Raw genomic sequence first — 25590 nt, forward strand, 5'->3', positions numbered from 1 at the left:
ATCATCTGCAAACTTAATAAGCATAGGGACAGCCAGGGGGCTCCGCAAGCTGCCTCCGCCCCAAGAGCCACCCTCGCAACTCCCATTGGCCGGGAACTGCAGCCAATGGGAGCTGCAGGGGCGGTGCCTGTGGACGGGGCAGCACGCAGAGCTGCCTGGTCACGCCTCTGCATAGAAGCCGGAAGGGGAACATGCTGCTGCTTCTGGGAGCCGCTAGAGGTCAGTGCTGCCCAGAGTCTGCACCCCTGAGAGCCCTTCCTGTGCCCCAACCCCCTGCCCCAGCCCTGATCCCCCTCCCGCCCTCCAAACCCCTTGGTCCCAAGCCCAGAGCACCCTCCTGCACCCCAAGCCCCTCATCCCCAGCCCCACCCCAGAGGCTGTACCCCCAGCTGGAGCCCTCACACCCCCTCGTGCCCCAATCTGCTGCCCCAGCCCGGAACCCCCTCCCACACCCTGAACTCCTCATTTCTGGCCCCAGCGAGAGCCCTCAACCCCTCCTGCACCTCAACCCTAATTTCATGAACATTCATGGCCCACCATACAATTTCCATACCCTGATGTCATGGGCCACCCATGACATAGAGCAACCTGCATTTGGGTGTCAGAATGAACAGACCATCTTGAAATTGTTCCTATACTGACCATCAAGGAGAGGGAAAACTGTACTATGGTAAAAGGGCTTTCTTTCTGAAGAAGGCTTATGTTTATATCAGGGAAAATAAATTATAAGGTCACAGTTTCAAAGTGCCTCCTAAGTAGCATCTGTAATATTAGTGCATGCAAATACAGGCAACTGCACTTGTAAAACCAGGCTTCTGTGCATTCGAACAGGGGCACATACAAATACTACACACAATTCAGAAAGCCCTTTGGAAATTTAGCTCATTGTGTCTAATGAAGGTGTAGCTTCAGCTTTGAGTTGCAGCCTGAGATAGATCAGCAATCAAGACTTTGCTTTCACAATTGTCTAATGTGCTCAGATCTTTTCTGGAGAAGGAATTCCTCTATTCTTGTAGGCTAGTTTGACACCTAGCACAGGACATAGCAATGGAAGACTTAGGGTAACCTTTCCAAAAATATCTAAGAGCCTTAGGAGCCTAAGTCCCATTTTCAGAAATGACTCAGGCACTTATGTCTATTGACTTTCAATTAAAATTGAGCTCTTAAATGCCTAAAGGAATGTCTAGAGCTGGAAGATGTAAATTCTAGCTCGAGGAAACGTAAGTGGCACTCTGATAGAGCTAGTGCAGTAAAAACAGAAGTGTAGCCACGGCGGCGTGCGGGGCTAGCCACCCCAAGTACAATCCTATCTGAGACCATAGGTATGCATGCCGGATGGCTAGCTCCTCCCACTGCTTGCACCACAGCAGCTACACTTCTGTTTTTAGTGTGGTAGCTTGATCACAGCTAGTGTGGCCATGTCTCCTCAAGCTGGAATTCACACCTCCAGCTCAAAGTCGCTTCTGACATGGAACTAGGCACTTTTGAAAACTACCCTAACCCTGAAAAACAATAAGGCGGCAACAAATGCTTAGCCAGGATTGAAATGACTGATCATGTCATCACCCGAGTCCAGCGCTGGATCCATCATGGAAAATATAGGGATTCCTACAGTCCCTGAAAGGAAATATACCTGGAAAGCTGAACCTTCTGTAAAGTCAAAACAAGTCAGCTTTCCTGTGATCTTTGTTGTAGAGTGGTGGGAGGCACTGTTAACCCTCTCTGGGCAGTAACCACAATGAATCCCAGTGTTTCTCACCTCTCAGCACAAAAGGAGCACCTACTTTCAGCTTGAGACCATTTCCTATCATTTAGTGGGCTTGGGTTTTTCTGGCACACGGTGCTCCGGCCACTGCTCCAGAATAAAAGAAAGAACTAAAATGGCTGTGTAAGTCAACAGGGAGGAATGTGGGACTGTCTCCCTTGCTGCAATACCAAACAGCTCAGGCCTCTTCTATGCCTCAGTTTTCACCCAGTCTTTCACAGCTAGCAGGGAAGCCTTTCCTTATATACCTGACTGGATGCACCAGAGTGTTTTTTCTACTCTATGATGAAAGATCCCTTCACAGACAAAATGCCAAAGGGACAAATCCTGCCCTTAGATGTTCCTATGTGTCTCCCAACGAAGCTACCGGGAGCCCCACAGGTGCATCAGAAGGCAAAATTTGGCTCCTATATTGCATGCTGAAGCATTTATAGAGTTAATTCTGTTTCATCATGCTCCAATTCTGTTTTTCCCTGTGAAAAGAAAATTGAAGAGAGACCTGCACGCTGACAAGCTGTGCTGTAAACCATCAGTATACTCACTAATTTCAGTCTGCAGTTTTCTGTCTTCACAATGTCAAGCTTCCTGTCGACCTCATAGATGTCCCTCTCTAGCAACTTCAGAACTTCCGTATGATCTTTCAACTGGTCAAATGCCAAGTCACGCTTTATTCTTAATTCATTCTTCAGCTCAGCCTATTAATAAATAAACCCTTCATTATTTTGCTTCATAGTAATTGATCTTGCATTTGGATTATAATTGTTGTAATCTAATAAATTCACAATAATAATAATAATACTTTTCACATATGTGGCACCTTTCGCTGAAATATTTCAAAGCGCTTTACAAAATGAATCTCGTCATCTCCATCTTACACATTAGGGAAAAGAGGCACAGAGGGGTGAAGTGGAATTGCTCAAGGTCAACAAGCCAGTGGCACAGTTGGGAATAGAATCCAGGTCTCCTGACTCTGTCTCATACACTAACCATTGAACCTTACTTTCTGTCTATTTATATCAGACATGGGGTCACATTGATGAGCTTAATGACCAGGGCCGGCTCCAGGCACCAGCCCACCAAGCTTGTGCTTGGGGCGGCACCTGGAGGGGGGCGGCGTGGTGCTCCGGCCGGGCCGCCGGGGAGAGCGGGGCCACGGCCGGGCTCGCCGCCCTGCCCCCTGCGCTCTGGCCGCCGTGGGGAGAGCGGAGCCCCGGCCGGGGCTCGCCACCCTCCTCCCAGGGCTCCGGCCGCCCTCCCACCCGGCGCCCTCCCCCCGGCTGCCGGGGGGAGAGCGGAGCCCCCGCCGGGGCTTGCCGCCCTCCTCCCGCTGTGCGGGGGGAGGGTGGCCGGAGGCTTTTTTGCCTGGGGCGGCAAAAAAGCCAGAGCCGGCCCTGTTAATGACACACACACACACAACATATTTCTATTGATGAAGGCTTTGGTGGTACACAAATGTTTTGAACACAGATTCTGGGTAAGTTACTGCCTATTTAAAGATACTTGGAGAAGGAGCACTTCCTTCTCAAATAAGGAATAGCATCTGTGCCTGTGGGCCAGCAACCACAGAGCTCCATCCTTGAAGTATCAGACCAGCCAGGCACAAACCTTGCAGTTTTGTTTGTGACTCATACACCTTTCTTTAGTACTGTGTCTTTCACACAAACCATCTGTGACTCTGATTTCTCTCTCCTTACGCTGTTATCTATTGATATAGTCAAGATATGCAATGAGCTGGAGAGATCATGAGACAAAGATACAGGAAGGTTTTACCAAGAAGCAGCAAAGGCTCTTGCATGAGCAGTGGTCAGCTTCTGTACAGGGACAGAGCTCACACAGGGCCCAATACTGCAGCCCCTTCCTCACTCAAGTCATCCTTTTAAATCCATTGGGACAGCTCATATGACTAAGAGTTACAAGATCAAGGTCAGTTTTTTGCATGACAAATGGCAGTGCTGCTCTATGTCTGAATCAAGCTATGCAAGAATCTCTGTGCATGACCAGTTCCACAGCAACTATAGGGAGATGGTACTGGAAGGGTGGAGGGAGATCATTAAAAAGCACAAGAACAGAGAGGAAGAAAACTGATTTAGGAAACTTTAACAAATAATGTTAAGCAAGGTTTGAACAATTACCATGATCTTCTTGAGTTTACCAATCATCTTGACTGACCGATCAATGGATTTTGTCAGTCTTGTCTCGTCATCTTTTAGTTCTACAAATCAGGAAAAGGTTTTTTTAGACAACAGAACTAGATGTTCCATCAACAAGTGATCAACTGTATAAGGACGTTATTATTCATTATTAATGTTCCAGTAGTGTCCAGATGTCATAATCCAGCTGGTGCACAAAGCCCTCAGAGCTTCACTGTACTTTACAGTTCATCTGAACTATGGTAGACAGCTCTGGTACAGTCAGACCTCTTATTTATTATTTATATATCTAATTTAAAATTATTTTTTCCAAATGTACAAAAATATATCAAAATACCAGATTCACCATAATACACAAAGTAAGTAAAGAGGATTAGGATAAAGATCGGGGAGGGGAAGCGAAATATCTATCTTCAGGGTCTATATTAATCTTAGTCTATATTAACCTCTACAAAGTCAACTCAAATTACTTTGAATTTTTCAGGCATTCCCCTTCTGTGGAACGCCAGTTGCTCATTAGCTTCAAGGTCACCCATATCACCAAGTCTCTTTCTAAGACAGAAGCAGAAAGCTTCAAAGTGCCTCGGAGTTATTTCATACCTACCTGAGACTATTTTTTTCAAGTCTTCATATTTTTCATGCTTCTCTTCCAACTCTTTCCGTCTTTCTTCTATGAGAGGGATGCTCAGAATTAGTTGTTGTTCTTTTTGATATATATCTTCAGTTTTAGCTTGGACATCATCCTTTAGTGAAAATAAATGTTAATTAATGATCTATTAAAGTGGGCATAATCGTTGTAACAAAGGAAGACAAAATGAATAGATTAACTGGAAACTGCAGAGCTGAGAGACATAGATTTGAAAATGAAGAGGGGCAATTTGAATATCCAGAATGAGGAGACAGCCTAAGTAATTCTTTTGACATTACACATTGTGAATTTCCAGCCATATTACCAAGTTATTTAAATAGAAGCAGTGAATTCAGGTGCGTGTACTGCAGGGCCGGCTCCAGGCACCAGCGAAGGAAGCAGGTGCTTGGGGCGGCCAATGGAAAGGGGCGGCACGTCCGGGTAACTTGTGCCTCTTCCTGGAGCTTCTACTCTTTCATACTCTTCTCCAGTTGTGCACACCCTAGTCATTTCAGTCATTCTGCAGTCTCTGTTCACTTATTTATCTTATTATAGTCTTCTTTATCCGTAAAGCAACGTGAATACCCATGGCTCTACCTGCTGTCTCTCCTATTGCAGTGCTCTATGCACCCAGAGTATATTCCTGTGTCCATACAAGTATTGCCAGTACACGAGGGCCGGCTCCAGCTTTTTTGCCGCCCCAAGCGGCGAAGCAGGGAAAAAAAAAAAAAGCCGCGATCAGCGGCACTTCGGCAGCAGCTCTACCGGGCCGCTTCATTCTTCGGCGGCAATTCGGCAGCAGGTCCTTTGCTCCGAGAGGGACTGAGGGGTCCGCTGAATTGTAACACCAAAATGATAAAAAGTGAAGACACAGGAAGAAATGGAGACAGTTAAAGAAGAGAAAAACCAGAGAGAACCACTGAAGGAGAAATAATAGTTACATTCATTGTGTGATGTTAGAGCAACCCTATTAAAGACATTAGGTTAGGAGTTAAAGAGCATTTATCATACGTTATGTATGTTTTTGAACAGCACAGCTGCCAGGAAATGCACATAAGGAGAGATCCAGTGTGTAATTATTTTAGATCCATACACACATTGAAAGAGGCATTGAAAGAGAGAGAGAAGAAGAGGCTTGGGATATTTCATACATTAAGGATGTCTGATTTATCCTGTTCTGAACCATTAGACTGATGGCTGAGAATCATACAACCAGGAAAGGTTACCTAGAGACAGAGGAAATGCCATATACACCCGATGGGAGATGTGCCTGATGTTTCTGGAAGCTCCAGTCAGTTCTCATTCAGAGTCTCACATTGTCCTCCTTTCTCTTTGAAGGAGGGCTGCTGGATGCTATAATAGAGCACTCAGAGGATTAGCGCACATAGGACCAAACTGCCCTGCATTACGCCTCACACAACACCAGTGATTTCAATGGATTTACAGCTCTGTAACTCAGAACAGAGTTTGGCCCATCATGTCAGCAGCGAGACTAAATATTTTCAGAAAGCCTGTGCTGTTTATCTAAATATTGTGGGACAAATTTCACACTGATCGACTCCAAGCAGCTGCTTCAAAGTTAAGGTCCTATATATTTGTTTTTACATTTTTTATTTCACTTTTTATGGGTACTTTTTCTGCATGGAATTCAATTTGATAGATATGAGTACATACATATGGAAAAGGACACATGTGGAGGGCATGCCACAATTGAGTAGCAGTATGAGTTGTTCAATCAACTTCCTGTACTAGATGATACATCAGCCACAAAACTCGGACTGATGCCTTTGTTGTTGGTTTGTCTGGAAGACTAGTGAGAAGGAAACAGTTTTATTTTATTTCTCACTTAGGTCTCCTCTAGCAGTTCAGAGAACGGGTGGGATTAAGGCAGTTTAAACCAAACAATGATCAGACTTCTTTGCCTTTGGCATCTAGCAATCAAGTAACTGTGGGAAAGCTCCCTGCATGGAATCCACCACTTCATTGCTCTTATTTTCAGTGCACACAAAGCCTTGTACCAGTTGCAAAGGAAGACTTTATCCACTGCTAGTAAGCCCGATTCAAAGCCCAGAGACATCAGTGGGCTTTGGATCAGGTCATAACTGCTTAGCAAGAAAAAGAAAATCCAAAAAACCCAAGCCAAACCCAAACCTCTCCTGTTCTAGGAGAGTCAGTACAGCATTCAAAGAGTTAATATGGCACTGAATCACTTTTTCTTGAAACTATTAGTAATCATGGGACAAATTATTTGCTAGTGTCAATTGGTATAGCACCATTGAATAGAGTGGTGCCAACTGACACCAGCAAAGAAGGTCTCTCCATTTAAACTACTCTTTTCAAGAATTTTTTTAAAATGACATTTACCTCAAGCCACTGTATGTCTTCTATTAAGCTGTTTTCATACTTCTCGCATTCAGCTTCCCTTTTATTTACATCATCACTAAGGTGTTTGAACTGTTCTTCAGCCTGCAAAATTTCTTTTTGGAAATACTCATTCTGGTTGCAGAAAACAAAATTAACAGGGACAATCATTTCTGCAGTACACACAGGCTCACTTGCAATATTAAACAATAACTGGGCTGAGTACAATGGGTGCAGTTGTCATGTGAAACACAGTGCTGTGTGATCATAACTGCTTTACAATTTTATTAATCATCTGTTAAAGCCAGATTCTCAGATGGCGTAAACTGACACAGTGCCTTCGAAATCATAATTTACACCAACTGAGGATCTGGCCCTTAAAGTTTAACCACTTTGCCAAGAACAGCATGAAAGGTAGGGGCTTACAGTGAATAGGCTTTGTTGTAATGCCAACTGGTTAACATACCTTTGCAATTAGCTCAGCATGACGTTTTTTACCAGTCTCAAGTCTTACATTCATTTCATTCATGAATCTCTCCTCTGTTATCCACAAGACCTCCTTCTTCTTTGCTAGGTGAAGTTGTTTCCACTGAAGCAAAGCTCTAGTGGTAAGTACACAAACAGTATCACCCATTACATGACATTGCATTGTAATTGATTAGGAAATCAGAGCTGCATAGCATGTGTAAAGTAACAAAGCAGACTTGATTCTGAGAGGCACAAACAGAATAAATTCACAGGTTTCAAGGCCAGAAGGGACCACTGTGATCATCTAAGTCTAACCTCCTGCATAACACAGGCCGTAGAGTTTCCCAAAAATAATTCCTAGAGCAGATGTAGCCATGCAATGGGGGTAATGATGTGGATAATAAAGAGGATGGAACAATATGGCCAGAGAGGTTCAGTTCTTACCTCTGTAAGGAAAACAGAGTCGCAAACAGTTGGGAGGCACTCATGGAGAAAAAGCCCTAAGAGAAGTATATAGAACAGGGATCGGCAACCTTTGGCATGCAGCCTGCCAGGGTAAGCCCCCCTGGCAGGCCGGGCCAGTTTGTTTACCTCCCACTGGCCGCGGTTCGGCACTCCAGGCCGATGGGGGTGGCGGGAAGCGGTGGCAAGCACATCCCTCGGCCCGCGCCGCTTCCCGCAGCCCCCATTGGCCTGGGACAGCGAACCGTGGCCAGTGGGAGCCACGATCAGCCAAACCTGTGGACGCGGCAGGTAAACAAACCGACCCGGCCCGGCCCGCCAGGGTGCTTAGCCTGGTGAGCCGCGTGCCAAAGGTTGCCGATCCCTGATATAGAACTTGCCTCTCTAAAAATAAGATATGTCCCGTTTGGTTTGGAAGAGTAGCACATCTTGAGCACAGCTGAGAGAAACTGGGATTTAGACCAGAATCTGAAGGTGGTTCAGCTTGTGAGTATTCCCCCTCTCCCCCGCCTCTTAGGTTCACTTGGAGTTCTGAGTTTGCTGAGTAAACTTCAAAGCAAACTGGAAAATTTTTATCATCCTCTCACACCTAACTCCAGTTACAATAATTAATTCGGATTTATCCAACTTGGGGCCTCTTCCATAGCTAGCTCCCCCCTGCCCATACACACTAAAAGAGAGATATGAAAGGGCCTCCTGGCATCTAAATCCAAGCATCACTGCTTAAACAGAGTATGCAGAGTGATGCAAAGTACATCTTGGCAGATCTCATCAATAGGGATGCATTTAGCATAACTCTTATTATAATGTGCTTTCAGTGGTCTTTGTAGAACATGCTTCCCCCCCCACCCCACAAGGTTTACTAAACAAAACAAACTCAATGGGAGGCTCTATTTAAAGGCTGAAAAATATGCAGTCCCCAGCAAAGCAGCTGACATAATCCAAGATGCAAAATCATTTTAAAACAGACTCTTTCCTAGTTTCCTAAAAACTCTTTCCTAGTCCACTGTGCTCATGACAGCTGGAGCCCTAAATGTCTACCAGACTGGTGGTATGATTTTCAAAGGTGCTGAGCATTCTAAGTAGCCATTGACTTTAACAGGAGTTGCGGGCACTTGGCACTTGAGAAAATTAGGCCACACAGACTCAAGGTCTGATCCGGCTCCCAGTGAAATCAATGGCAAAACTCCCATTGACCTCAATTGTGCAAGATCAGCCCTAAACTGGAAAACAACAGCAATAGCTTACAAGCATACAGTGATTTTCCATCTGGAAGGATCCCAAAGTGCTTTACAAAATTAAATTGGTACCCAAACCAGAACAATTTAATGCATTGCTGATACAGAACCACCTACTTGGTAAAGTTTAGCAGCTGTTACCACACAACAACACTACAGGACAGGAAATGAGACAGCGGGGGAATTTAGAAGACAGAATACAATTACCCCAGATGTAATTTGGCCATGACATTGAGATGAATCACTCCTTGTCCAGCAAAAAGGACCACTGGAGCTTTGGGCGGTTAGAACCTTGGTTTTAAGTCTTATTTGAAAAATATAAACAAAGTCTCCATAAATCATTAATATGTTGATCTGTTCCTTATGAGGATGATGACTTGTAATTTTACCTCATCTCACTTTCTCTCTTTAAACATTGCTCTAGATTCTCTAGTTCTCTTGCATAGGCATCCTTAGCGTTTCTGAAACAAGAATAAAGGTTCAGAATAATGCTAACTTTTGCATACCATTTCATTTTATAAGTCATTTTTTGAATATACAATTTTTAAAGCTTTTTCCAAGTCAGCAAGCTAAGCACTCCTACCAGCTGGGGACTCACTTCTCAGAAATATACCTATTTTGGTGTGCAGTCATGGTTCTGTGCTTCATATGGTTTGTGGTCTCTTAGGCAGGCGACATGACTGCAAAGTTAAACAGGCACTTGGTGGAGGCTATGGCAAAGCCAAGAGTCCTGACTTATGCCAGAATAAATAACACTGCGAGAGAAGGCAACCAGAGGTCCTATTAATCAAGCCCAAAACACCAGGGCAAAAGTTTAAGAACAGAGATGTTACATTAGTATGATTTAGGTGCAGTAACTAATACAGAAGAACCTGCACAGATGTGGAGCCTCAAGGCAGATGGATGCATACATTCATTGCACACATTATATATATCTGCTAATGTAGAAGTCCCAAGGCAAACATTAGCATGCAACAATTTTTTGTGGACTCAACACATTCTAGAGGATTTTAGTTTAATAAAATAAAAAGGCTGGTAGTTGGAGGCAGAGGTAATCCTGCTCCCATATGTCTGACTGCGTTTTCAGGAGACGCTGTTACCAGTGACCCGCTCTCCTTTGAGATACAAGAGGGAGATGGAGAAGTGGCTACCCAAAGCCCCATGAAGATTTGGCAGTAGGTGGTAGCGGACAGTCTCCCATGCTTAAAGGGCAGGGCTTACACCAACCCTGAGGCTGCCACCCCAGGAGACTTCAAATGTACGCAGGTGGGGTGGCCCCGCAGAGACAGCTGAACATGTCCTAACTGATATTCTGGCCACATTTGGTTAGCAAAATAATACTAGTATTTTTGCTATTCAGCAACTTATAAAATTCTGTTCGCTCATCCCTCATCAGCAGATTTATTTTTCCTGGTTTTTTAGACCTGTTCTCTGAGAGAACCCTTACAGACAATAGTATTGTGGACAGGTGGCTATTTAAAAAACAAACCAAAACAAAGACTTTACCCTTCTTTTCCTTTGTGTGTTCCAATGCTCCTTGTAATATATATTCTTACGGAATTGCTAATAATAATACACTACACAGCAGTTTTCATAGTAGATTTCAAAGTGCTTTAAAAAGGAGATCAGTATCATTATTCCCATTTTACAGATGGGGAAACTAAGGCATAGGGAGATACACTGACTTGCTATGGGTCACCCAGCACTCCAGGACTAAGAACAGAACCCAGGTCTCCTGAATCCCCATCCAGTGCTCTATCCACTATATCATGCTGCCTTCCTGTAACACTGCACATAACATTGGGGCTGATCTTGAGAAATCCTAAGTGCCAATTAAGTCAATGAGAGTTCACAGAATCATATAATAAAATGCAAGACATTAGAGATGGAAGAGACTTTCCAATCCAGCTCTCCGAGTGCAGGATTGTTCCATAAGATATACTGCTTTGTCCAGTCTAGTTTTAAAAGTCTTAACCAATGGGGCTTCTACCACTTCTGTAGGAGATTACCTGTCAGGATGCGGTCCATTATTTCAGATAACCAAATAATACCGAGACAGTGATAATTAGTTCACCTCCTCTTCTTGTTAATTTATTCCTTATATTTTTAAACTGCTGACTTTGCTGCATGAGTATTTCAATATGAGATTTTCCTTCTCTTTACAACATTGTTTGGCTATTCCTTACCCTTTATTTCTCAATTTCATGTATACACAGAAGGTATATCCTGTTGGGTCAGTTCAAGTTAAATACCAAGATAGACATCAGACTATATCTATTGGGTCTCTTCCTTCTTCAACATAAAAAGTGAGAATAATTATTTTCCTACATTTTATCCATAACTAAGATACCTGCATATTAATGATGTGCCAGGAAATGCTCCTGAGAAGGATTCAGGGGGGATAACAGCAGGCAAGGAGAGGCTGGCAGCACAGCTCCAGCCAGAACCATGCTACCAAGAGGCAGCATGAGGCCAGAAAAATACATGGCAGTTAAAAGACAAGGGGTGTCTGTGCAGATGCTCATTGCCTCTGGTCCGTCACGGGGAATGTGTTGGGTTATGCGTAGACCTCCCCCACCCTTTTCTGCAGAGAGGGACAGACCATGCCCTCTGGCAGAAAAATGAAAAATAAGCTCTGAGAGTTGAAGTGCAAGGAGTTGCCACTCCCCCATGTGGTAGTTGCCCATCTAAGACAGTTATTAGGGCACAGGACTCCATCATTTTGCACTGATTCAAGGATCAGGGCTAATATATTCTGATTGCTACATGCTATACAGGGCTATCATGCTAAAAATAGCAGTGTGGAGGTTGCAGCTTAGGCTGGAGCTCAGGGTCTCAAACCTATGGGGGCAGATGTGCTCGAGAGCCCAAGCTGCAAGATTCACACCACTCTGAAAACTGCTATTTTTAGCTCCCTGGATGAGTTGCTCAATGTACCAGCCAATAACAGGTCCCAAAAAGCTGTGCCAATAGCCACAGATCACAAGGATGCAGCAATGCTCTGTGAACACTCGCTCCAAGCACATCCTCTACACCAGGGAGCAAGATACAGGCTATACCAAGTCTACACAACCCAGGGACTGCACCATATCAGAGGAAACCTCAGCTGCCCAATTAGGCTTTGCCCCACCAAAAAGGGGCTGTAGCCTGGACCAGGATCTGAGCCATTTACATTTGTTTAATTTTGAAGTTATGCATTCAATACTATTTCTATACTATTTATCTGAATCAATGTCTTGTTCTTAATCTTCTTGTTTGTGTTTACTTTGCCTGGCAATAATAAACTGCAGGCAGCATTATCGGTAACTAAAAAAGCAAGACTTATTTGCGTGTAGTTTTATACCAACTTGCTGGTATGGTTTATAAACTCATTTGGCTTTCTCTTTAAAGTATCTTTGAATGTTTAAGTTTTAGTCTTTCCCAAACTCACATGGACCCAAGATTAAGCTGCAGCCAGGTCATTAATACAGTCAATACTGAAAAGTGACATACTGAAAGATATCTTCGAGTCTCTCAACTTCATCCTCCAAGTTTTGCTCCTCCACCACACGCTTTGACAGAACTTCAAGTCTTTCATCCAGCCAACTGGATAATCGTTCAAGGCTACAAAGAGAGAAAAATCAGTTAGCTCCTCAGTCATAAAAAGAAGTGATTTTACTCTTCAAAAAGAAACGCTTTAGAAATAAAACTGCATTCTCTAAAAATCAGGACATAAGAACGGCCATACTGGGGCAGACCAATGATCCATCTAGCCCAGTATCTTGTCTTCCAACAATGGCCAATGCCAGGTGCTTCAGCGGGAATGAACGTGAACAGATAATCATAGAGTGATCCATCCCGTCGCCCATTCCCAACTTCTTGCAAAAAGAGCATAGGGACACTTCAGAGAATGGTTTTGCATCCCTACCCATCCTGACTAATAGCCATTGATGGACCTATCCTCCAAGAACCTATCTAATTCTTTTTTGAACCCTGTTATAGTCTTGGCCTTCACAACATACTCTGGCAAAGAGTTCCACCGATTGACTGTGCATTGTGTGAAGAAATACTTTCTTTTGTTTGTTTTAAACCTGCTGGCTATCATTTGGTGACCCCTAGTTCTTGTGTTATGAGAAGGAGTAAATTTATTCACTTCCTTATTTACCTTCTCCACCTCAGTCATGATGGGGCAACCAGATCTGCACGCAGTATTCCAGATGTGGGCATAGCATGGATTTATATAGAGGCAACATGATATTTTCTGTCTTATTTATCCCTTTCCTAATGATTCCCAACATTTGATTCGCTTTTTTGATTGCCGCTGCACATTGAGTGGGTGTTTTCAGAGAATTATTCACAATGACTCCAAGATCTCTTTTTTGAGTGGTAACAGCTAATTTAGACCCCATCATTTTATATGTATAGTTGGGATTATGTTTTCCAATGTGCATTACGTTGCATTTATCAACACTGAATTTCATCTGCCATTTTGTTGCCCAGTTTTGTGAGATCCCTTTGTAACTCTTCGCAGTCTGCTTTGGACTTAACTATCTTGAACAGTTTTGTATCATCTGCAAATTTGCCACCTCACTGTTTACCCCTTTTTCCAGATCATTTATGAATATGTTGAACAGCACTGGTCCCAGTACAGACCCCTGGGGGACACCACTATTTACTTCTCTCCATTCTGAAAACTGACCATTTATTCTTACCCTTTGTTTCCTATCTTTTAACCAGTTACTGATCCATGAGATGACCTTCCCTTTTATCCCATGACTGCTTACTTTGCTGAGCCATTACAAACATTGAATCTATTTCTCCATGTAAGTATTCTCACACGTCTTATCAAACTGTCTGTACTGGGCTATCTTGATTATCACTTCAAAAGTTTTTTCTCTTACTTAATTGGCCTCTTAGAGTTGGTAGGACAACTCCCACCTTTTCATGCTCTCTGTATATGTATATATATCTCCTCAATATATGTTCCATTCTATGCATCCGAAGAAGTGGGCTGTAGCCCACGAAAGCTTATGCTCAAATAAATTTGTTAGTCTCTAAGGTGCCACAAGTACTCCTGTTCTTTTTACTTTGTTTAAGAGCCTTTGGTGAGGAACCTTGTCAAAGGCTTTCTGAAAATCTAAGTACACTGTATCCACTGGATCACCTTTGTCCACATGCTTGTTGACCACCTCAAAGAATTTTAGTAGATTGGTGAGGCATGATTTCCCTGTACAAAAACCATACTGACTCTTCCCTAACAAATCATGTTCATCTATCTGTCTGATAATTCTGTTCTTTACTATAGTTTCAATCAATTTGCCTAGTACTGAAGTTAGGCTTACTGGCCTGTAATTGCTGGGATTGCCTCTGGAGCCCTTTTTAAAAATTGGTATCAATTAGCTATCCTCCAGTCATTTGGTACAGAAGCTGATTTAAATGATAGGTTACAGACTACAGTTAGTAGTTCTGCAATTTCCCATTTGAGTTCCTTTAGAACGCTTGGGTGAATACCATCTGGTCTTGGTGATTTATTACTGTTTAATTTATCAATTTGTTCCAAAACCTCCTCTAATGATGCCTCAGTCTGGGACAGGTCCTCAGATTTGTTACCTAAGAAGAATGGCTCAGGTGTGGGAATCTCCCTCACATCCCCAGCCATGAAGACCGATGCAAAGAATTCATTTAGTTTCTCCACAATGGCCTTATCTTCCTTGAGTGCTCCTTTAGCATCTCGATCATCCAGTGACCCCACTGTTTGTTTAGCAGACTTCCTGCTTTGGACTTTTTTTTTTTTTTTTTGCTGTTACTTTTTGAGTCTTTGGCTAGCTGCTCTTCAAATTCTTTTTTATCCTTCCTAATTATATTTTTACACTTCACTTGCCAGAGTTTATGCTCCTTTCTATTTTCCTCAATAGAATTTAACTTCCCCTTTTTACAGGATGCCTTTTTGCCTCTAACTGCTTCTTTTACTTGGTTGTTTAGCCACAGTGGCACTTTTCTGGTCCCCTTACTATGTTTTTTAATTAGGGGTTTTCATTTAAAATGAGCCTCTATTACGATGTCTTTAAAAAGCTTCCATGCAGCTTGCCGGGATTTCACTTTTGGCGCTGTACCTTTTAATTTCTGTTAACTAACGTCTTCATTTTTGTGTAGCTCCCCTTTCTGAAATTAAATATTACTGTGGTGGGCTGCTTTGGTGTCCCCCTCCCCATAGGGATGTTAAATTTTCTTACGTTATGGTCACTATTACCAAGCGGTTCAGCTATATTCATCTCTTGGACCAGATCCTGTGCTCCATTTAGGACTAAATCAAGAATTGCCTCTCCTCTTGTGGGTTCCAGGAATAAGCTGCTCCAAGAAGCAGTCATGTAAGGTGTCAAGAAATCTGATCTCTGCATCCAGTCCTGAGGTGACTGTGACCCTCTGTACCCCAAAGCAACACTCTGGCACCTCCATATTTACCATAGTTTTAGGATTATGATATGCTTTGTACAAAGTATGCCTTGTGAGGTATCATTTTAAAAGTCTCGATCTGTTGAACATTAATACCCTGTTGGATTGTATGTGCTATCATTGTATGGGAAGTTATGGAGTTTTGCTATGTGTGTGTTACTGAAATATGTTGCAAGGTTGGGAACACCCACAACCCGCCTTTCAGGTACAACAATGGAGCAGCCAGACACTGATAATGGCCCATTAAGAGGAATACAGACTCACAAGCACTACCAGGAACTGTATACAATGGAGGCCTCTCAGAGAGAGCACGTAGACAATGGAGGCTGCTTGATTCACCTCATAGCAAAAGATCCTTCCAATAAGCTGGAAGAACTATAAGGGAGGGGAAGTGACATCATCATTTGTCCTCACTCCCCCCACAACTCAACACTTGGAAACATATCTGGAGAACAAAGACTGAACTGGGGAGGTGGTCCCAGGCTGGAAAGGAAAATCCCAGCTTTTATATTAAGGAACTAAACCAGGGGTCGGCAACCTGCGGCACGCAAGCCAATTTTTACTGGCATGCTGCTGCCAGCCGGGGTCCCGGCCGCCAGCCCCGCTCAGCTCCCTGCCTGCCTGGGTGAACGGAATCCTAGGCTGGCAGCGGGCTGAGCGGGGCCGACGGCCAGGACCCCGGCTGGCAGGAGCCGGCAGCCGGAACTCCAGACCGTCAGCTGGCTGAGCTGCTCAGCCCGCCGCCGGTCTGGGGTGCCATCCATCGGCCCCGCTCAGCCAACTGCCAGTGTAGGGTCCTGGCCGCCGGCCCCTTGCCAGCCGGGATCCCGGCCGCCGGCCCCGCTCAGCCCGCTGCCGGCCTGGATGGACGGAACCCCGGACCGGCAGCAGGCTGAGCGGGGCCAGTGGCCAGGACCCCGGCTGGCAGGGGCCGGCGGACAGAACCCCAGACCAGCAGTGCGGATGGTAGACGGAACCCCAGACCGGCAGTGCGCTGAGCCGCTCAGCCCGCTGACGGTCTGGGGTTCCGTCCGCCGGCCCCTGCCAGCCGGGGTCCCTGCCACCGGCCCCGCTCAGCCCGCTGCCAGTCTGGGGTTCTGTCGGGGGCCCGTTAATGTAAAATGTATTACTGGCACGTGAAACCTTAAATTACTGAAGACCTGGCACGCCCCTTCTCAAAGGTTGCTGACCCCTGGACTATACCATCGGGATGAGACGTGGCTTGATTGAAATCCTGTCTAATTTATAGAACTCTGATTGTGATTTTATTTTTATTTCTTAGGTAACCAACGTTGATCTGTGGGTTTATTACTTATAATCACTTAAAATCCATCTTTCTGTAGTTAATCAATCTGTTTTATATTTTACCTAAAACAGTGTGTTTTGCTTGAAGTGCTTGGAGAATCTGCTCAGCGTACAAAAGCTGGCACATGTCCACTTTCCTTCGTAGAAGTGGCAAACTGGGTAATAAACTGACACTGGTCAGGCTGGGGAGCTATGGGGAATTGGCTGGAGCTTCTCTATTGCTGGTTCATGAGTGGCTAGGAAAAGCATTCACGTAACTCAGCTGGGTGTGTCCCTGCCTGTGGGTGTCTGTGTAAGTGCAGGACCTGGAGAGGTTTGCAGATTGCCACAGCATCACAGTGTGAGAGGGAACCCAGATTGTTATGACAGAGGGCTCAGTGATACCCCAGTTCCAGGTTGTGACTCAGGGAACCCATCACAGTGATATGTACCCAGTCAATATGGGGATAGGTGAAATTCCCCATTATTATTGAGTTTATTTTTATAGCTTCTCTAATCTCCCTGAGCATTTCACAGTCACTATCACCATCCTGGTCAGTAGTATATCTCTACTGCTATATTCTTATTATTCAAGCATGGAATTACTATCCATAGAGATTCTATGGTACAGTTTGGTTCATTTAAGATTTTTTTATTCATTTGACTCTACGCTTTTGTTCACATATAGTGCCACTCCCCCACCAGTACGACCTATTCTGTCCTTCTGATATATTTTGTACTCTAATACTACTGTGTCCCATTGACTATCCTCATTCCACAAAGTTTCTGTGATGCCTATTATATCAATATCCTCATTTAATACAAGGCACTCTAGTTCACCCATCTTAATATTTAGACTTCTAGCATTTGTATATAATAGGGTGACCAGATCACCCAAGTCAAATATCAGGACGTGGGGAGGGCGTGGCGGGGGGGGGGGGGGGAAACAAAAACAAAACACCCTTCCTCCACAAGTGCTGGAGGGAGGCCCGAGAGACGCAGGGGAAGAGCGGGGCCAGGGTGAGTGAGAGTCCGGCCTGGCCCCGAGCAGGCAGGACTCAGTCGGGCGGTAGGGAGAGTAGGGGGGCGGCCCGCGGGGCCAGGCGGCGGCTGTTCTCCCCCCCAGGGCAGCGGGACTCGGGAGCAGCCGCTGCTGCAGCTCCCACTGCCGCGGGGGGAGGAAGCGGCCGATGGCCAAGCTATCTCGTGGCGACCCCGGAGTGCGGGCAGCAGGCCCCAGTCCCCCCGTCCCGCTCGGGTCCCGCAGGGGAACGAACAGGGCTGGGCTGCCGATGCCTCCGCCCCGGGGTCGCCGCGGGATAGCACTAGCTGGCCAGCAGCCCAGACGCGACTGGCCAGGGGCTAGGCTGGGCGCAGCGTGCGCGCTGCTAGGTCCCCGCACCAGGCCCGGGTGCCAGAGCCGCAGCCGCCGAGCTTGGCCATCGGCCACTTCCTCCCCCCGCGGCAGTGGGAGCTGCAGCAGCGGCTGCTCCCAAGTCCCGCTGCCCGGGGGGGAGAACAGCCGCCGCCTGGCCCCGCGGGTCGCCCCCCTCCTCTCCCTACCGTCCGACTGAATCCTGCCTGCTCGGGGCCAGGCCAGACTCTTACTCACCCCGGCCCCGCACTTCCCCTGCGTCTCCCGGGCCTCCCTCCAGCACTTGTGGAGGGAGGAGGAATGGTGAGCCTGGGGAAGAGGCGGGGATTCGGGGAGGGAGCCAATCGGGGGAGGAGGGGGCGGAGTCGGGGCGGGGGCGCGAGCACTTCTTGGCTCCGGAGCATTTCCTTGTTTGTCCAGTGTCCCGACCGCACATCGGTCGGGACGCGGGACAAACAAGGAAATATCGGGACAGTCCCGATAAAATCAGGACATCTGGTCACCCTAGTATATAAGCATTTAAAAATTGTCACTTTGTAGCTGTCTGCCATTATGTGATATAACTGAATGGGCTCTTTTTCATTTGGCTGTTTCTCATCAGATTCTACCCATATTTTATCATATTCCATCCTCTTCTCCTTACTAAGATACAGAGAATCTCCGTTAGTAGATCGTCCCCTACGGGATATCTCAGTCCAAACCACATGCTCTTCCACACCTGTCGGCTTTCCCTTAGTTTAAAAACTGCTCTACAACCTTAGAATTAAGAAATTGACAGATTAAACCTACTCTGTTGCCGCCTCGTCCCTTTTTGCATGTAAGTGTTCCTCTTCTGCCAGTAATATCCGATACTGGCTACTTATAAATTTATTTTCATGTTTAAGTTTTCTATTCAGGCCTTCAGCTGTACGTAATTCTTCCTTAGCCTAGAAATAAAGACCAAAGATAGTTACTAAATATTCATTCTAATTCCCAGTCTATTTTACATATATCTAATAGTCATAGTAATAATACTTTGTAATGCCACATCACCTTCCATCAGAAAATCTGAAAGACTTTTAAATTAATTAAACTTCACAGCACCTGTGTGACCCTAAGAACCCCTCAGTACCAACTTGCAAAGCCTATAACATATTGATCTTCATAATTGTTACAAGATATATGTACAGATACTATTTAAGGAGCTGTGAATATGTCCCAAAATTGGTGTCCAAGGTAGAGCTGACAAACAGGTTTGGGGTCAGATAAAGGACGTTGATCCACCTGTCTCTATGTAGATTAAGCATGATAAGCCAACACAATGGAAGCCAAATCTGCCTGCAGACTAAGCAGGAGTATGTGAAGACACCTTGGAGCCAGCATCCCAGGAAAAGAACCACAGGGGTCATCCTGACTCTGGGGACAAAAACAGTGGTCTTTGGCATATAAGAGGAAGGCAAGAGGACATCTTTTTTATCTTTCACTGAGGAAGCAAAAGAACAGCCCTCTTTGCATTCATGGAAGTTGAATCCTAGCCATATTGGTTAATGACGCTGGAAGAAAGCTTTGTGTGAGATAAAACTGCTTTCAGACAGATGTTTAGCCTGTTAAAGTTAAGTTCAGACTATGAGAAGTGTGTTATACTTGGTTTTTTATATCAGGGGGTAGCCGTGTTTGTCACTTTTTACAGATCCAGACTAAGAGTCCTGTGGCACCTTATAGACTAACAGACGTATTGAAGCATAAGCTTTCGTGGGTGAATACCCACTTCGTCAGATGCATGACATCTGACGAAGTGGGTATTCACCCACGAAAGCTTATGCTCCAATACGTCTGTTAGTCTATGAGGTGCCACAGGACTCTTTGTTGGTTTTTTATGTAACCATTATGTTTCCATCATCCTGACTCAGTATCTCTTAAATCTTAATCTTTGATAATACACTTATGACTGTTTCCTTACAAATACAGCTCAGCACAGGAATGTTATAAAGGACCTCATCCTGATTTGTATCAGTCAAGCTGTGTGTATACTGTTCCCTTGGGGACAGCTTACCTGGTAATTTCTTTGAGTGTCCTATGACAGAAGCCAGTTACTACTGGGGGACACTTCAGAGGATCTCAGGGACTGGGTTGTACCTAGTATTAATCTGCAAGGCAAAGTTAGGGCTGGCATAAGCCCAGAGAAGAATGCGTGAGTGGCTGACAGTCTGGCAGTGTCAGGGAGCTGACACCCAGTTATTACCATTTAGACTCCCTTTCACTGGAAGCAGTGGGTAACAAGGTGACTCACAGTCTTGGGCACCCCAAGAAAATATCACACCCTGGAAGATACAGTAGATGAGGGTTATTGCTTCACCCAATCTTCAGCTCCATTGTAGCACAGCTTCTTTGGAACAGACCCTAGGAAATATTCACCAGTCCACTCTGACTACTTTGTGCTGCTCCAGCTCCAGACAAAAGCCATAAACCCAATTTAACTGGCTGGTTAAGTCAGGTTTATGCCTGCTTTGAATCATGGGAGTGATTAAAAAGAAAACTGCCAGAGCTGTACCAGTGAATTTGGATCCTCAATTTTACCTGATGATAGCTACTAGAGAAATAAGTTCATTTGCCTAAGAGTGAGCCGCATGTATTGAAAACTAGAGGATGAAACAGCTGTAAAATCCAAAAGGTGAAAACATGCTAAATTTATAGAACATGGTCAGTTATACTATTTCACCTTTTGTCATTGATTCTTGTGCACTGAGACCCACTTATTTAGAGTTTATTACTTCACTCCTATGTAAACAACTCAAACCCAATGCTATAGCAGGGCACATTAAAAATAATACCGGCTGTAAAAATTGTCTGATTCCAAGGATGTTTTTTGTGCCCTAAAACAAACATGTATCGAAATAAAACAAATGCTATTTAAACTCTGAACATGCAAATGATTGTGCCTTGTCAGACCCCAATTTTGCAAATAATTGCAGTCAATGAGGCTCTGTGCAGGTGTGATGGCTCACCCACTTGCAGCCTCTGGGCCCAAGTGATTACTTGATAACAAATTAGTCCAATTTTAGAATATTAACCTAGAGTGCACCCACAAATATAACACAATAAAAATGTGACAAAAAGTAGCTCTGATCAAGAAATACACTTTCTGCATACAAACTACAACATAAAATAATAATCAAAGGGGTAGCCATGTTAGTCTGGATCTGTAAAAGCAGCAAAGAGTCCTGTGGCACCTTATAGACTAACAGACGTATTGGAGCATGAGCTTTCGTGGGTGAATACCCACTTCATGCATCCGAAGAAGTGGGTATTCACCCACGAAAGCTCATGCTCCAATACGTCTGTTAGTCTATAAGGTGCCACAGGACTCTCTGCTGCTTTTAACATAAAATAATGCTGCTTATATAAATTATACCTATTAACAGATCACATCACAGGTATTTTGCTGTTACTTATGGCTGAACTGCCTGGCAGTTGATAGCCTGCTGGGCGGCTGCTGCACAGGGAACTTAGGGGAGTGGGGAGCTGATAGCGGGGCTGCCGGCCCACCTTGGTTCCAAGCCCCCACCAGCTAGCTCCAACGCGCTGCTCTTTCTGCAAGCAGTGGACAAAGCAGGCGGCTGCCAAACAACGTTATAAGGGAGCATTGCGCAACTTTAAACGAGCATGTTTTCTAATTGATCAGCAACGTAAGAACGAAACAACGTTAACCGGGACGACTTTAAGTGAGGAGTTACTGTATATTCATATATTTTAAAAACCAACGAAGTAGTAAAAAAAAAAAAAAAATCTGCTTCTTACCTTTGCTATATCAATATTTAGATTCTCTCTTTCTTGGGCAATTTTTGATTGCAAAAGCAGTAGATCAGAATCGAGGCTATGTCTATGAAACAAAGCCAAGGCAGACATATTAAGGAGTGAACATGAACAAAGAACTATGACCAATGGCCTGTTAAATGTTACATGTTCTTATTCTCATACCTTTAGTGTAAACACAACATACAATATTTTAGAATGCACCTTGAATGTTTATCAAATACAGAGATTTTTTTACTCAGCAGTAGGCGCTTCCCATATACACACCTGACTAATATACAACTTGGGACGCAGATAAAGCCAGCCAGTGACAGTGGGTATGTCTACACTACAACTGGAGATTTGATAGCAGCGTGTGTAGACATACCTGCACTAGCTGAGATCTAGCTGGCTTGCTAAAAATAGCAGTGAAGATGTGGCAGCACAGACTTCAGTGTGAGCTACACTAGACTGCCGTGAGACCCTGGGTATCTACTCTCTTGCTATCTTGCACTGAAGCCCATGCAGCTGCATCTTCACTGCTAATTTTAACCAATTTAGTGCTAAGAAGGCCTACCCAAGCTGCAATTAGCCACAACATCAGCACTAGGAGGCCTACCCAAGCTGCAATCACACCTTTGACTGCAGTGTAGACATATCCAGTGATACCAGCCTCGTGGATGGAATACAAATTGAAAACAAATTCATAAATCTTGCTTCTGATGGACACTGTGTGCTTGCGTGTCTTAGAGGTGGCAGGGGAAGCATGACAGCTGTTCACTTTCCTTGCAGCATTGCCCATGGTCAAGCAAGGAGCCACCTGGCCCATCCTTCTAGCTAGAGGAAAAATGTGAGAAGGAAGAAATCTGACAAAGGAGGGAAGAATTTAAGAAAGGAAGAGGAGAAAAACTGGTGGCTTCATAACAAAGAAATGTGGAAACTTGAGAACCCCACGTAGCTTGGACTTTGGGATTTGTGCCAAACACAGGGAAAGAAGGAACATATTGCGGTAGGTCTTCAGTTTAACTTAAAATGACTAAGGCCCTGGCCCATTATATAATATGAGATGGAGCTAGAGATAATGGCAAGAAAATGTAGAGCAAAAAAGGCACCTCACACACTTTGGGGACTATAAAAAATAAGAGTCATACAAAGGGAATGCTTTTGTCATACCAGCCAATGAAATTCACTGCAGCATGTCACAAAGGCCCTGAGTCTGTGAACATGTATACATGTGCTTCAATTTATTACCATGAATAGTCCCACTGAAGTCAACACTCATGGTAGTAAAATGAAGCATGTACATAAATGCTGACAGGTCAGGGCCATGTTCCGGTACTGGACTGCAGCTGGATTTTGAAAAGAACCGAATAGTTTTATTACTAATAATGACACGCGTAGTTATGCCAGCTAGGAAAAGGGTAGTCAAACTTCAGGGTTCAAGGCAATAAGATCATTTATACAGGGCTCCCAGGATTAATATTTTCTCTATGGTTAGGTGTTCTTGCCTTCCTCCAAAGCATCAGGTATTGGCCATTGGTGGAGGCAAGATCTTGGATTTCAACTGGAAGTCTGATTTGCAAAGAAAATTCCCATGTTGTATTTTTCCATCAGCTGAAAAAACACTTAATTTCAAAATTGTTAAAAAGCTCAGAGAAATGACTGAGCATGTGGACATTTCACTGTAGCCCTTCAGTCGGGGTAATCTAGGAGCCAAATGATGAGCTCGGTAGTGCCATCTAAAGTAATCCATGACTCAGCTTCCTCCCTGCCCCTTCGGGGTGTCTTTCACCTTTGGGAGCACATGGCAGGAGTAGTCCCTGCCCTACAGAGCACAGGGATTGTAGCTGTTCAGAGGGGCAACATAGTGCATTGGTGTTGACGTGTACCCTCCCCAGCCCACACACACAGAGCAGCTGGGCACAATTCTGGCCCTATGTACACTGTATGTGAATAGTTATTCCATGGCAACTACCTCAAATTCACCAATATATCATTTGAGTTACTTTTCGTGTGTGTGTGCCCACTGAAGTCAATGGAAAGAATCCCACTGACTTCAATGAGCACTGGATTGGCCCCTAAAATATTGCTATTTTAAGTCAGTCACTCTGTGTCTTTATAAACAATCACACAAACAGAAAGATTGACAGGTGACCTGCAATATTTTAGAAAGAGGGGTAGTTTGATTCCCAGGAATAGCACTGGATTGTGCAACCAGTGCATGGATTAGATGCCAAAGCTACATTTATAAATACAATAACTGACTTGAAGTTACTTACCATTCTTATATATTTAATTATTCAAATAATTTATTAAATCTGGCTGGTTACAAACAAATACTGTTAACTCCTTAAAGATTACAGAAATTTTAAATGCTGATACAAGTTTAGCAAAGAGAACAAAGAATCAAAACACATACTTCCTTTCGCAGAGTTCCAGCTTTTCCATCATTTTAAGTTTTAATTCCATTATTAGTTGTTCGTTTGTTTCTTTCAGTCGTGCTATCTGAACTTTCTCATTAAAAATAATCTATTAAAAATTAAATTAGTTAGTACTGATGCACAATATTTCCATAAATAGTACTCACAAAATTAATTTACTGCTTCTTCTTTTCTTTTTTAAAGACCATGTAATTTTTGCATATGATTTTTGTGTAACTTTTTAATATTTATTCTGAAATGTCACAAGCAAAACCATTAGCCAATATCCAAAAAAAATGATATTTAAGGTACTAGTCAAGCCAGTGCTTTGCTATAATTACTCTATTTTATCACTAACAGTGTTAATAAATTGAGTCACAGTGATAACCAAAAGAGATTTAAAGATCTTTGAGCTACAAACTCTATCCTCTAACTTGTCTTCACTGCAGAGTTAATTTGAATTATAATTTGAGGTTAGCCCCTAACTCAGTGGTCCCCAACCTTTTTGTGGCCAATAGCACATTCATGTTTTCAGAAGAGTGTGGCGGGCGCCAACAATTTTTCAAGACTTTTTTTTTTTTTTTTTTTTGCGGAAGTTCTGGGCAGCGCGGAGAGAAGCCGGAGAGAAGCCACGAGGACAGAGAACACCGCGCCCTGCAGTCCCGGAGTTCTCGGTCCCCGGCAGGCGCAGGGCCCCGGCTTCTCTCCCTTGCTGGGCACTAGGCGGGCCCCACGCCTGCCGGGGACCGAGAAAACTGGCGCCCGCAGCCTGCAGCCCTGGAGTTCTCTGTCCCCGGCAGGCGTGGGGCTGTGGCTTCTCTCCGGCTTAAGCTGCGGCCCCGCACCTGCCAGGGACCGAGAACACTGGCACCCGTAGTCTGCAGCCCCGGAGTTCTCTGTCCCCAGCAGGCGCCAGGGCGCAGCTTCTCGCCCCTGCTGGGCACTAGGTGGGCCCCGCGCCTGCCGGGGACAGAGAACACCGCGCCCACAGCCTGAGTTCTCTGTCCCCATCAGGTGCGGGGCCGCGGCTTCTCTCCCCTGCTGGGCACTACGCGGGTGCACATAAATGCCCCGGTAGGCGTCATGGCGCCCGCGGGCACTGCGTTGGGGACCACTGCCCTAACTCAACTCCTGTCCACATACAAAAACCTTAACAAGTGCAGTAGTGCTTTTAACTCAAGTTGGCTGCCCCATCAGGAGGTATGGGCCGACCCATCAGGAGCTAATCCAATCACT

General features: G+C 44.6%; 1 protein-coding gene across 1 annotated transcript in view; it reads right to left on the reverse strand.

Annotated features, from left to right (window-relative positions):
- Nucleotides 1-25590, reverse strand: part of CCDC175 (coiled-coil domain containing 175) — a 43333-nt gene that overhangs the window by 2408 nt on the left and 15335 nt on the right. The window contains exons 7-16 of the mRNA XM_065402565.1: nt 24354-24463; nt 21941-22022; nt 18953-19089; nt 12565-12675; nt 9462-9533; nt 7371-7506; nt 6908-7039; nt 4520-4658; nt 3898-3977; nt 2308-2460 (exon numbers count right to left, since the gene is read on the reverse strand). Coding sequence (XP_065258637.1) covers nt 2308-2460; nt 3898-3977; nt 4520-4658; nt 6908-7039; nt 7371-7506; nt 9462-9533; nt 12565-12675; nt 18953-19089; nt 21941-22022; nt 24354-24463 — 1152 coding nt within the window. The remainder of the gene's footprint in view (nt 1-2307; nt 2461-3897; nt 3978-4519; nt 4659-6907; nt 7040-7370; nt 7507-9461; nt 9534-12564; nt 12676-18952; nt 19090-21940; nt 22023-24353; nt 24464-25590) is intronic.

The sequence above is a fragment of the Emys orbicularis genome, chromosome 4, assembly GCF_028017835.1.
Source record: "Emys orbicularis isolate rEmyOrb1 chromosome 4, rEmyOrb1.hap1, whole genome shotgun sequence".
In the NCBI taxonomy this organism is placed as follows: domain Eukaryota; kingdom Metazoa; phylum Chordata; order Testudines; family Emydidae; genus Emys; species Emys orbicularis.